This window comes from Pan troglodytes, chromosome 1 (assembly GCF_028858775.2).
Source record: "Pan troglodytes isolate AG18354 chromosome 1, NHGRI_mPanTro3-v2.0_pri, whole genome shotgun sequence".
Classification (NCBI taxonomy): Eukaryota; Metazoa; Chordata; class Mammalia; order Primates; family Hominidae; genus Pan; species Pan troglodytes.
In genome coordinates, this window is record NC_072398.2 from 87980922 (window position 1) to 87993098 (window position 12177).

Genomic DNA, 12177 nt, shown 5'->3' on the forward strand with positions numbered 1-12177 from the left:
AGACATCTCTTGTTTTCCAGATACTAAGGGTCATAATCCCTAACTCCAATCACTGGCAACTCCTGAGATCAGAGGAAAACCAGCAACAGCGTGGGAGTTTGGGGAGAGGCATTCCATACCAGATTCTGTGGCCTGCAGGTGACATGCTGCCTAAGAGAAGCAGGTAGGAAATCTGTTGGGGGCCAAAGACTAAATGCAATAAAATACAGATAATGCTGGGGGCTAGGCATATAGTGGCTCACGTGTGTAATTCCAGCACTTTGGGAGGCCAAGGTGGGGGGATCGCTTGAGCCCAGGAGTTCAAGACCAACCTGGGTTACATAACAGACCCCATCTCTACAAAAAAGAAAGAAAAGAGGCCAGGCGAGGGAGCTCATGCCTGTAATCCCAGCACTTTGGGAAGCCAAGGTGGGAGGATTGATCACTTGAAGTCAGGAATTTGTTTTTTTGTTTTTTTGTTTTTTGTTTTTTGTTTTGGTTTTTTTTTTTGGTTTTTTTTTGAGATGGAGTCTCGCTCTGTCGCCCAAGTTGGAGTGCAGTGGCGCAATCTCGGCTCACTGCAACCTCCGCCTCCCAGGTTCAAGCGATTCTCCTGCCTCAGCCTCCCAAATAGCTGGGACTGCAGGCACACGCCACGATGCCCAGCTAATTTTTGTATTTTTAGTAGAGACGGGGTTTCACCATGATGGCCAGGATGGTCTCGATCTCATGACCTGGTGATCCGCCCACCTCGGCCTCCCAAAGTGCTGGAATTACAGGCATGAGACACCGCACCGGGCCTAAGTCAGGAATTTGAAACCAGCCTGGCCAATATGGTGAAACCCCATCTCTACTAAAAATAAAAAATTAGCTGGGCATGGTGGCGGGCACCTTAATCCCAGCTACTCAGGAGGCGGAGGCATGAGAATCACTTGAATCTGGGAGGCAGAGGTTGTAGCGAGCCAAGATTGCACCACTGCACTCCAGCCTGGGTGACAGAGCAAGACTCAATTTCAGGGAAAAAAAAGGAAAGAAAGGAATAAGAGAGGGAGGGAGGAAGGAAGGAAGGAAAAGAAAAAAATATCCTGGTGTGGTGGTGTGTACCTATAGTTCCAGCTACTCAGGAGGTTGAGGCAGGAGGATCCCTTGAGCCCAGGAGTGTGAGGTTACATTGAACTATGATGCACTCCAGCCTAGGCAACACTAGGCAACAGAGTAAGACTCTATCTCAAAAAACAGAACAAACAAATAAACAAAAAAAACAAACAAAAAAACCAACCTGGGCAACATGGCAAAACCCCATCTCTACAAAAAAAAATAATAAATAAACAAAAATTAGCTGGACGTGGTGGTCTGGACCTGTAGTCCCTGCTACTCAGGAGGCTGAGGCGGAGGATTGCTTGAGCCCAGGAGGCAGAGGTTGCAATGAGCAGAGATCTAGCCTAGGTGACAGAGCAAGAACTTGTGTCAGAAAAAAAAGAAAAAGAAAAAGAAAAAAAAAACACAAAAGATAACGCCAGGGATCAAGTCAAGGGCATGTTTGGTTTGGTTTGGAAAGAGACTTTCTAGAAGGGACAGAAAAGGGTCAAGGGTGGCCCAAAACTCACTGCTGACCCCTCCTACATTCAGGAGTCTGTGACAGCCACCCCAACACGTGACGTCATGGCCAGTAGGGAAGATGAGCTGAGGAACTGTGTGGTATGTGGGGACCAAGCCACAGGCTACCACTTTAATGCGCTGACTTGTGAGGGCTGCAAGGGTTTCTTCAGGTGAGAGTCTCCTCCCCAATGGAAATAGCCCTCCAAACCAAACTCCCTATTAGTCAGCCTTTACACCCTCGCTGGTGCCCAAGCCTGTCCAGCTACATTACTCCTTTATCTTAGAGTCTAACTACCCTGTGGCTGGCATCCTACATCTTGCCAAACACATCACTGTATAAACTGGTGGCATAACAGAGGGAAAGCTGAATGTTTGTCTGATGGATACAGCCCATTAGTCAAGAGCACTTATTATGTACCCACTGCCTGTGAAGCACCTAGCTAGTACTACATCAACTAGGCTTTCTGGAGTGATGCTGTGTTGCCATGGAAATGCTTGAGATGTGTTGGATGCTATCCACCCCTGGGGACCTTTGGGCACAGCTCAGATTAGTCCATTTCACCAGATTCCCAGGTCTTTTAGACCATGTCATCTCAGCCCCTCACCTATCCATTGCATCCCAGACTCTAACAACATCTCTGTGTCTCACAGGAGAACAGTCAGCAAAAGCATTGGTCCCACCTGCCCCTTTGCTGGAAGCTGTGAAGTCAGCAAGACTCAGAGGCGCCACTGCCCAGCCTGCAGGTTGCAGAAGTGCTTAGATGCTGGCATGAGGAAAGACAGTGAGTTGGCCCCCTACATCCCAAGAATCCATTGACTGCGTCTGTCTGCTTTGTCCTTGTTCCCAACAGTGCATTCTCTACATAGCAGGCACAGTACTCTTTTTGAAACTAGTTGGATTATGTCACTATTCACTCAAGACACCCAATGGCTCCCCATCTCAAAGTACGTGATCTTATGATCTAGCTCTCCCACAACACCTTTCAGACTTTATTTCATACTCTTCCCCCCTTACTCAATCAATTCTAGCCACACTGACTTTACTGTCATTCTTAGAAACACCAGGCCGGGCGCGGTGGCTCACGCCTGTAATCCCAGCACGTTGGGAGGCCGAGGCAGGCGGATCACGAGGTCAGGAGATCGAGACCATTCTGGCTAACACAGTGAAACCCCGTCTCTACTAAAAAAACACACAAAAAATTAGCCGGCCGTAGTGGCGGGCGCCTGTAGTCCCAGCTACTCGGGAGGCTGAGGCAGGAGAATGGCGTGAACCCGGGAGGCGGAGCTTGCAGTGAGCCGAGATCGCGCCGCTGCACTCCAGCCTGGGTGACAGAGCCAGATTCCGACTCAAAAAAAAAAAAGAAACACCAAGCGCACTCTTCCCCAAGGCTTTTCCACTTGCCATTTCCTCTACCTGAAATGCTTTTCTCCTAGATAGCCACATGGCTAGTCTTGTCTTTTCTTTTCTTTTCTTTCTATTTTTTTTGATAAAGTCTCATACTCTGTTGCCTAGGCTGGAGTGCAGTGGCGCCATCTGGGCTCACTGCAACCTCCGCCTCCTGCGTTCAAGTGATTCTCCTGCCTCAGCCTCCTGCATAGCTGGGATTACAGGCATGTGCCACCACACCCAGCTAATTTTTTGTATTTTTAGTAGAGATGAGCTTTCACCATGTTGGCCACGCTGGTCTCAAACTCCTGGCCTCAGGCGATCTGCCCACCTCCGCCTCCCCAAGTGCTCAGATTACAGGTGTGTTTTTTATTTTGTATCTCTTGAGTATAGTGCCTGTCACCTAGTAGGTGCTCAATAACTTAATTAATGCTTTCTCTGTGCCAGGTAACTGTGCTATGCTCCCAAAGGAGGATGTAACTGGGGCTCACAGAAGTTAATTTGCCCAAGTTAATTCAACTAAAAACTTGTGCAGGCCGAGCACAGTGGCTCACACCTCTAATCCCAGCACTTTGGAAGGCTGGGACAAGAGGATTGTTTGAGGCCAGGAATTCAAGACCAGCCTGGTCAACAGAGTGAGATGTCCTCTCTAGAAAAAGAAGAAGGAAGAAGAAGTTGTACAGTCAGTATTCAAACTCAAGTTTACCTGACTCCCAAACTCTTGCTTTTTCCATATCACATGATTCTCACTATGGAAGAATGAAAGGAAACTGTAGAAGTCAAAGGATCTTGGTCTGAATTCAAGATCTTGGTTCCATCTTGGATCTTTTGTAGAAGTCAAAAGATTTTGGTTTGAATTCAATCTATATTACTTATTTTGTGACCTTGGTTCTGTCACCAGAATCTAAGCCTGTCCACATTTCTAAAAAATGTGATTGGGCTGGGTGCAGTGGCTCACGCCTGTAATCCCAGCACTTTGGGAGGCCGAGGTGAATGGATCACTTGAGGTCAGGAGTTCGAGACCAGCCTGGCCAACATGGTGAAACCCCGTCTCTACTAAAAATACAAAAAAAAAAAAAAAAAAATTAGCCGGGCGTGGTGGTGGGTGCTGTAATCCCAGCTAGTCAGGAGGCTGAGGCAGGGAGAATTGCTTGAACCCAGGGGGCAGAGGTTGCAGTCAGCCGAGATTGCTCCATTGCACTCCAGCCTGGGCAACAGAGTGAGAGACTCCATCTCAAAACAAAACAAACAAAAAAATATATATATACACACATATATACATATATACACATACACACACACACACACACACATATATATATATATATATATGATGAATACCAGCCCTGCCTATCCTGGGGTTGTTTCATTCAGTGGGATTTAACCTCAGAAGTTTTGAAATTTTGCTAAAACATCAGATAAAGGTTTATTTGAAAGGATTATTTGATTATTTTTGAAGAATTATTTGAAAACATCACATAAAGTGATGCTCTAGGTATCAAGACCCCTCCCTCTACACTGTTTCCCCAAAAGCCCTCGCGCCTTTCCTCACATCTTTCATACTTTCCTCGCCACCCTTCCCTTCTCCCCCACAGTGCAGTTTTCTGCTGCAGTTCTTCACAGGTTGGTGGAAGTGTATAGGAACCCCCTGCCTCCTGGAGCCTCTAGGACTTTAGCCAAGCCCAAGAAAGTCTCAGGAATTCCCCACACTGCCCCCATCCTTCGTTGTGCAGGGCGGCTGAGGGGCCCCAGATGAGGGACCAGCAGAGAGAAGTGCTCTGCTGGTCTCAACAGCTTTGTCATGATCTCTTGCCTGGCACAGTGATACTGTCGGCAGAAGCCCTGGCATTGCGGCGAGCAAAGCAGGCCCAGCGGCGGGCACAGCAAACACCTGTGCAACTGAGTAAGGAGCAAGAAGAGCTGATCCGGACACTCCTGGGGGCCCACACCCGCCACATGGGCACCATGTTTGAACAGTTTGTGCAGTTTAGGGTGAGCACCGACAGGATTTGGGTTGGAATACAACTAAAAGGGCACCCAAAAATGCTGGTCTGAAGGAGAGGGGTGTATGCCATGCACTGATACTGAGAACAGATCTCCAGAACCCCAGCCTGAGCAGACTTCTCAGCAAGGAACTCTTCCAAGATAAGGCTGGTGAGGCCTAAAGGAGGGCCCTAGGGCCAGGGCCTCTAGCTAATGTTCTGATCATTGCAGCCTCCAGCTCATCTGTTCATCCATCACCAGCCCTTGCCCACCCTGGCCCCTGTGCTGCCTCTGGTCACACACTTCGCAGACATCAACACTTTCATGGTACTGCAAGTCATCAAGTTTACTAAGGACCTGCCCGTCTTCCGGTGAGTGACCTCCCCTCATCTTTCAGGAGGCAAACACTTCAGTAAATTGTATATCCACCCCGAAAAGTCACTGACTACAAATTAACACATGCCTCAGCCTTTCCAAGCATTAGGTCTTGAATTCTCAGCTTTGGTTTTAAATGTGCCAATCAGAACTGGGAGTTCTTCTCCATCTCTGAAGTACAGGCTTGCATCTAAAGTGCCCTTGAGATGCCGCGCAGTGGCTCACACTAGTAATCCCAGCACTTTGGGAGGCAGAGGCTGGCAGATCGCTTGAGTCCAGAAGTTTGAGACCAGCCTCAGCAACATGACAAAACCCCAACTCTACAAAAAATACAAAAATTAGCTGGGCATGATGGTGGGTGCCTGTAGTCCCAGGTACTCAGGAGGCTGAAGTGGGAGGATCACTTGAGCCCAGGAGGTTGAGGCTGCAGTGAGCTGAGATAGCACCGCTGCATTCCAGCCTGGGTGACAGAGTGAGACTGTCTCAAAAAATGAAAGCTAAAAATAATAATAATAGGCCAGGCACGGTGGCTCATGCCTGTAATCCCAGCACTTTGAGAGGCCAAGGCGGGTGGATCACTTGAGCTCAGGAATTTGAGACCAGCCTGGCCAACATGGTGAAATCCGTCTCTACTAAAAATACAAAACTTAGCTGGGTGTGGTGGTGGGCGCCTATAATCCCAGCTCCTCGGGAGGCTGAGGCAGAAGAATCACTTGAAACCAGGAGGCGGAGGTTTGCTGTAGCCGAGATCAGGCCACTACATCCAGCCTGGGTGACAGAGCAACACTCTGTCTCAAAAATAAATTAATTAATAAGAATAATAATAAGGTGCCCTTGTCAGCTGGGCACAGTGGCTCACACCTATAATCCCAGCACTTTGGAAGGCCAAGGCAGGAGGACTGCTTGAGCCTAGGAGTTCGAGACCAGCCTGGGCAACATAGTAAGACTCCATCTTTACAAAAAATAAAAACAAATAAACAAACAAAAAATTAAAAAGTGGGCTGGGTGCAGTGGCTCATGCCTGTAATCCCAGCACTTTGAGAGGCCAAGGCAGGTGGATCACCTGAGGTCAGTAGTTGGAGACCAGCCTGGCCAACACGGTAAAAACCCGTCTCTACTAAAAATACAAAAAATCAGCCAGGCATGGTGGCACACGCCTGTAATCCAAGCTACTTGGGAGGCTGAGGCAGGAGAATTGCTTGAACCCAGGAGGCAGAGGTTACAGTGAGCAGAGATTATACCACTGCACTCCAGCTGGGGTGACAGTGAGACTCTGTCTCAGAAAAAAAAAAAAATTGAAAAGTGTCCTTGTTTCCTGCTTTCCACAGTTCCCTGCCCATTGAAGACCAGATCTCCCTTCTCAAGGGAGCAGCTGTGGAAATCTGTCACATCGTACTCAATACCACTTTCTGTCTCCAAACACAAAACTTCCTCTGCGGGCCTCTTCGCTACACAATTGAAGATGGAGCCCATGGTGAGATGGTGCTAGAGCAATAGGGGGCATGTGTCCTCATGGTACAGTATGTGGTCAGGTGACCTAGAGGCTCCTAATCCTAGTATCTCCCACAGTGGGGTTCCAGGTAGAGTTTTTGGAGTTGCTCTTTCACTTCCATGGAACACTACGAAAACTGCAGCTCCAAGAGCCTGAGTATGTGCTCTTGGCTGCCATGGCCCTCTTCTCTCCTGGTGAGCACCTCCCAAAGCCCAGAGCCTTTTGCTGCACCACCTCTGCCCAAATACTCAGCTCCTTGAGTCCATCCACCCAGACCTTCTAGCCTAGCTGTCAAACCTGCAGACTAGGTCTATCCCAGCCTCAGTCCCCGGGGCACCACGCAGGCCCACCCCTGCCACCCACCTTGTCCTTCCCAGCTCCCTATCTTACAGACCGACCTGGAGTTACCCAGAGAGATGAGATTGATCAGCTGCAAGAGGAGATGGCACTGACTCTGCAAAGCTACATCAAGGGCCAGCAGCGAAGGCCCCGGGATCGGTACGGTGGGACACTGAGGGCTTGGAGGCCACACCAGGGCAGGAAGGGGTTGGTGAAACATTGAGCTTGGGAGGAATGTTTTTTTACTGTCCTTTCCTTAGGGAATTCAGGTATCTTGGGGTCTATTCCTTCCCCCGGCCATCCCTGTCTCACATCGTTTCAGCATCCAAATTGCTGTATTTGGATACTGCTGTTTCATCTCACTTTTTCCAGATTTTTTTTTATTCAGTACAGATGCAAAGTAGTAGCTCAGAGGCTCTGGGTAATAGCATTCCTGAGATTGATGACATCCATTACCTCACTAGTCCAACTTCTCCAGACTAACGCAGACTTTTCTCTTCCCTTGGCCTTTCCTCTCCTCGCCATTGGGCCAATTCCTTCGATTTCTCATTTCCCTTGAAGTTAGGGCCATTCACAGTTTCATGGTCAAAGCCAGTTCCAGGTTCAATAGTCTGTGATTTATCCAGGCTCTGAGGTATGCACTGCTTCTGTTTTGCTCGTTCCTCCAAGAGCTAGTTTGGCCAGAAAGGGGATGCTTTATACCATAGAACACATCCACCTTCTAGAACCTGCTCTAGAAGGCCAGGCCCTCAGATTCCACATGGTTGGAGTTCTGGCCAAGTCTGGAGCTTTCTTCACACTCGGCTCTCAGAGCTCTGGGTTCAGAAAAAACTGAGCATGGTGAGAGAAGACAGTGTCAGACCGAGGCCCCCTGGAGGACCTTTGGAACCTCTGATAGTCTGTCATACCAGAGCATGATTTTCTCTAATGTTCAGACCTGGCTTCACTGAGGAATAGTTCAGGGGATCAGGGCCTAGAGACAAGACTCCCAACTGCCTTATTTCCCTCCTGTTTTCCTGGCAACCCCACTACTTCCTCCAAAGGTTTCTGTATGCGAAGTTGCTAGGCCTGCTAGCTGAGCTCCGGAGCATTAATGAGGCCTACGGGTACCAAATCCAGCACATCCAGGGCCTGTCTGCCATGATGCCGCTGCTCCAGGAGATCTGCAGCTGAGGCCAGGCTCACTTCCTTCCCCAGCTCACCTGGGACACCCTGGATACACTGGAGTGGGAAAATGCTGGGACCAAAGATTGGGCCGGGTTCAAAGGGAGCCCAGTGGTTGCAATGAAAGACTAAAGCAATAACTGCCTCTTCATGCGGTCATGGGGATAGTGGGGGTGACCATAGGAACAAAGTTGTTCTCTGGAAGCACAGAAGATGGGAAGAAGGAAACCTCAGGGCTAAGAGGTAAAGAAGCTCCTTCTGGGAATGGGTGGGCCCCACTTCCTGAGACCAAACATCTAGCCCTTCAGCCCTACTTTCCCAGCCTTGGGAGGCTCTGGGATGGAAAACAGGATGGTCAGCTAATCCCATGCAGGATTAACCAAAGGGAAAGGAAGAAGGAAGCCTGAGGGCAAGGGGTGCCGGGGGAATTCAGCCATACCCCTTAATCCTTCCCCCTTAGTCCACAGCCACAAGAGCATGGGGAAGGTGATACTGGGGCTGGTAGCAGAGGGGGGATCCTCAAACCTCTGCCTCATCAACTGCCCCTGTGGCAGCTCCAGTTCTGAGGAGGGCATGGTCCTGTCCACCACTCTGCTCCTGGGTCCTAGAGATCACCCAGCAAGGTGGGCTCTGAAGAGGGGCCTAGTCTCTGGCCCTAGGGCACCTGACTCAGAGGTTCCAGCTGCTGTGGGGGCTGGCTCTGGACAACCTCAGCCCACAGTGATGCTGAAGCCACAATGGAATCTGTTGCGCCAGTGATTGAGGAAGGCTCCAAGGGCTAGGGTGACAGGCAGAGGGGGCATCTTCTTCTCCAGCACAGCACCTACACACCAGTTACTATCCACCAAGCCTGTTGGGGGAGAGAATACCCACTAGATTATTTAACAGGGATTAGAGGAAATAATCACCAGAAGTAAGGTCGAGCTTCCCTCCCTCCTCTGCATCCCCCATTCCTCAGCATAGCCAAATGTCTCCCAATAACCCTCACCTCTAAATACCATGTTGGCCTGGGGCAGAGTCAGGTGGTAACCAAAGGAGAATGTTGTGTCTTGTAGCCTTGTGTTTGCCTCAAACTCCACTCCAACCTGAACCTGAGAACCATGGGCAAGGATGAGAGAGAGATCAGTATCAGTGAAGACCAGAAGGGTCCTGATGGGGAATCAGCAGAATGGAGGCATGCATGTAAATATATACACAGCGTGGTAGGAAGAAAAATAGGTCAGCAGGGCGATAGAGGTCCAGATGAACAGAAGTTCATGACTGACTTGCTGACAAGGAGGGAATGAGATCAGAGGTCTCACCTGTTCATTTGCCCTGTGGTAGTAACTTGCATGGGCCCCGCCTGATCCCACATTCAATGTAGCTACCCAGTGTACAGCTGTAAAATCCAAAGTACAGAGGGGAAGGAGTGTTAACTGTAGTATAACACAGTCCAGGAACCCCAGAAAAGTCCAGAATTGCCCCCCCCCCACCACCACTACTTCACTTCGCCCCATACCCGAGTACTTCCCAGCCAGTGTCAAGATGGCCCCCTCTTCGCCTGGCCGCCGGTGATAAACTAGCTCTCCTCCCAGCACCAGCCGATGAGTGAGGCTCTGCAGGAAGTGAGCAACCATGATCACTGTGGGGGAACGGGGAGACATGGAGTCAGTCATAGAGACAATATCCAGACCTGCTCCCTCACCCCCAATAACCGCCACCCCAGCCTGCCCAAGAAGTTCCTTTTCTAAACTCCAAACTGTACAGAAGATGAAGAGGCATAGTAACATTAGCAAATGGGCCGCCAAGATAAAAAGAACCCTGTCCCAGTTCCTCACCCGACTCCCCAATCAGGTCAGGATTTCCTAGGGTCAGAGTGGCTGTGTAGTCATCTCCCCGATACTCGCCATCAAACTGCCATGTCAAGAACTTGGCCTGCTGCGTCTGGGTGGCAAGAGCAAGAAGTAAAATCTCCCTCCCTCTTTATGATCATTATAGACTCTGCTCCTCCTTCCAAGCCCTCAGAGCAGAAAACCCGTGGAGGAGAAAGAGGAAGTGCCTCAGGGGATGGAGGCAGGAACTGTGGTCACCTGGAAGACAGCCTTAGCTCGGAGCCGCTCTGCCAAGAGGAGCAAGACCTGGGCGTTCAGGCTGCCACTGCTGTCCATATCCCCTACCACAGTGGGGAACACCTGTGGAAGGGTGTACACAGTAGTAAGGCTGAGCCGGATGGCACCACTCAGCCTAAACCCAAATATAGAACTTCATTAAGAGTGCACAGCGCCCCCTGGTGGAGTCACAAAGACACACTCTGGGCTCTTCACAGAAAATGTTTCTCTACCCTCTCTGATTCAGAAAAGACACAATCAGGTTACGGCCCATTCCTCCCCATAACACACACAATTCCTCTTCCTCCAGACCTGGGTCCCAGATTGGTTTTTAGGGAGATGACCCAGGTGTGTGGAGCCCTCACCTCAGTGGGACTGAGCTGCCAATCCCCTGCATAGGCCGCATGGAGGTGATATCCCGGCAAGCCCAGGGCACTCATGTGTATAGTGTGCGCCACCTGAGGAAAAGAGGATTCAGTGGAGAAAAGCGCATTCCTGCTCCACTTCAATCCCTCATCCCACCCTTAGTCTTTTCCCCATCCAGAGGGCCTCTCAAGAATCCTAAATATTCCAACATATACAGAGAAGGTCATCAGATTAAAAGCAACAAGTCCCACAGGCACGGAGGTAAAGAGAACCCCATATCCTCCCTCATTTGTCCCACATAGACTGGCTAGGGCTGGAGTACAAAGGAAAGGAGAAGATGATCCAGGGACAGGAAAGGGGGAATAGTAAGGAGGGGCCAGAGAAGTGGGAGCACCTGGAAATGGCTGCTCAGAACCTTGTTGACAACGAGCTTCACGCCCTCCATCTGTGCTGGGAATACATCTGAAGGGGGTAGGGGAAGGGAAGGAATAAGCACAGACAAAGAACCCCTATCCCAAAAGATAGTCTCCCCTTTCAATCCCATAGGGAACACTTTGGAGGAATTAACCTCCTTTCAAGTCCTGCAATGAAATGCTCCACTTCATTTGGGCACCTGATCCTCCCTGAGGCTGCATGACCCAGCTATGATCTCCCCTTTCCTGCTCCCATCGCCAGACATCCGGCATTCAAGACCCTCCACTCCTCTGCCCCTTCATCCTGAGACACCCAAGTGCCAAGTTCTCACCTTTGCATAGCCGGTGCAGCTCATCGAAGCTCCCAGGGTTGGGCAGGGGTTCCTCTCGGCGGGGGCTCCGGCGGGGCAAAGTCCCCATTGGTGCCAGGCCCAATGTGTTCCCCATTTTAGTCCAGAGGACTGGGAAGGGCCGAGGTTAGCCTGTGAAAGGACGCTATTGCCCCTTTACCCCCCAACGGGCCCCACCCCCCATTATCCGGCTCCCCAGCCTCAGAAACTTCCACATGGTCCGACGCTACACCTGGAACAGGAAGAGTAGGGAAGGAGAGCACTCATGGAGAGACAACCCTAGGCACACTCCCGCCCCATCTTTGATCTCTCACCCCCACTTGTCACCCTTGTCCTCTCTCCCTTTCTCTGATCCTAGCCCCCACCACAGACTTCACCTAGCTCCCTAGCCTCTCTATTCTTCATTCCCAGGCCCCAAGACCAGGCCTGCAATGGTGCAGTATCCCTTACCATCTCAGACCATCATGCTGCCCCTTTCCCCCCGGCACACCCCGGTCATCTTGATGGGGGCAGCCATCTTGAGTGATGGCAGAACTGCAGCTTCACGCTGCATTCTTAGCGTGGCCGTAAGCGCCATCTTTGAATCTGGCAAAGAAAGCTGTCAAAGACCCAACCCAACCCTGATTGGGCCCCGCCCAATCAA

The 12177-nt window shown here is 50.4% G+C and overlaps 2 protein-coding genes across 24 annotated transcripts; one reads left to right on the plus strand and one right to left on the minus strand.

Annotated features, from left to right (window-relative positions):
* On the plus strand, positions 1-8458 carry NR1I3 (nuclear receptor subfamily 1 group I member 3). Of its 18 annotated transcripts, none has more exons than XM_009433817.5 (9): positions 1-163; positions 1609-1748; positions 2230-2360; positions 4788-4957; positions 5180-5319; positions 6652-6797; positions 6881-7009; positions 7193-7313; positions 8198-8458. In XM_009433817.5, the coding sequence occupies exons 2-9, from the start codon at positions 1642-1644 to the stop codon at positions 8325-8327; spliced, it is 1074 nt and encodes a 357-aa protein (XP_009432092.1). In that variant the 5' UTR covers positions 1-163; positions 1609-1641; the 3' UTR covers positions 8328-8458.
* Positions 7518-12177, minus strand: TOMM40L (translocase of outer mitochondrial membrane 40 like). 6 transcript variants are annotated; one of them, XM_001173832.7, is made up of 10 exons: positions 11985-12177; positions 11517-11766; positions 11166-11233; positions 10771-10863; positions 10388-10489; positions 10136-10241; positions 9817-9939; positions 9620-9696; positions 9307-9409; positions 7518-9168 (listed from the first exon to the last, which is right to left on the minus strand). In XM_001173832.7, exons 2-10 carry the CDS (start codon positions 11629-11631, stop codon positions 9029-9031), a joined length of 927 nt encoding a protein of 308 aa, XP_001173832.1. In that variant the 5' UTR covers positions 11632-11766; positions 11985-12177; the 3' UTR covers positions 7518-9028. The 6 variants fall into 6 exon arrangements, with proteins under 6 accessions (XP_001173832.1, XP_009434382.1, XP_009434384.1 ...); XM_009436107.5 differs by having other exon boundaries at positions 11517-11666; positions 11985-12134; XM_009436109.5 differs by lacking the exon at positions 10388-10489 and having other exon boundaries at positions 11985-12124.

Bases quoted from the DNA above. Each gene is read 5' to 3' on its own strand.
- NR1I3 (XM_009433817.5), top strand. From the start codon at position 1,642: ATGGCCAGTAGGGAAGATGAGCTGAGGAACTGTGTGGTATGTGGGGAC. The intron at 6,798-6,880 runs GTGAGATGGTGC...TCCTAATCCTAG, and splicing joins AATTGAAGATGGAGCCCATG to TATCTCCCACAGTGGGGTTC. The intron at 7,314-8,197 runs GTACGGTGGGAC...CTTCCTCCAAAG, and splicing joins CAGCGAAGGCCCCGGGATCG to GTTTCTGTATGCGAAGTTGC.
- TOMM40L (XM_001173832.7), bottom strand. From the start codon at position 11,631: ATGGGGAACACATTGGGCCTGGCACCAATGGGGACTTTGCCCCGCCGG. The intron at 11,234-11,516 runs GTGAGAACTTGG...TACCCCCTTCAG, and splicing joins GCTGCACCGGCTATGCAAAG to ATGTATTCCCAGCACAGATG. The intron at 10,490-10,770 runs GTGAGGGCTCCA...ACCCTTCCACAG, and splicing joins GGCAGCTCAGTCCCACTGAG to GTGTTCCCCACTGTGGTAGG.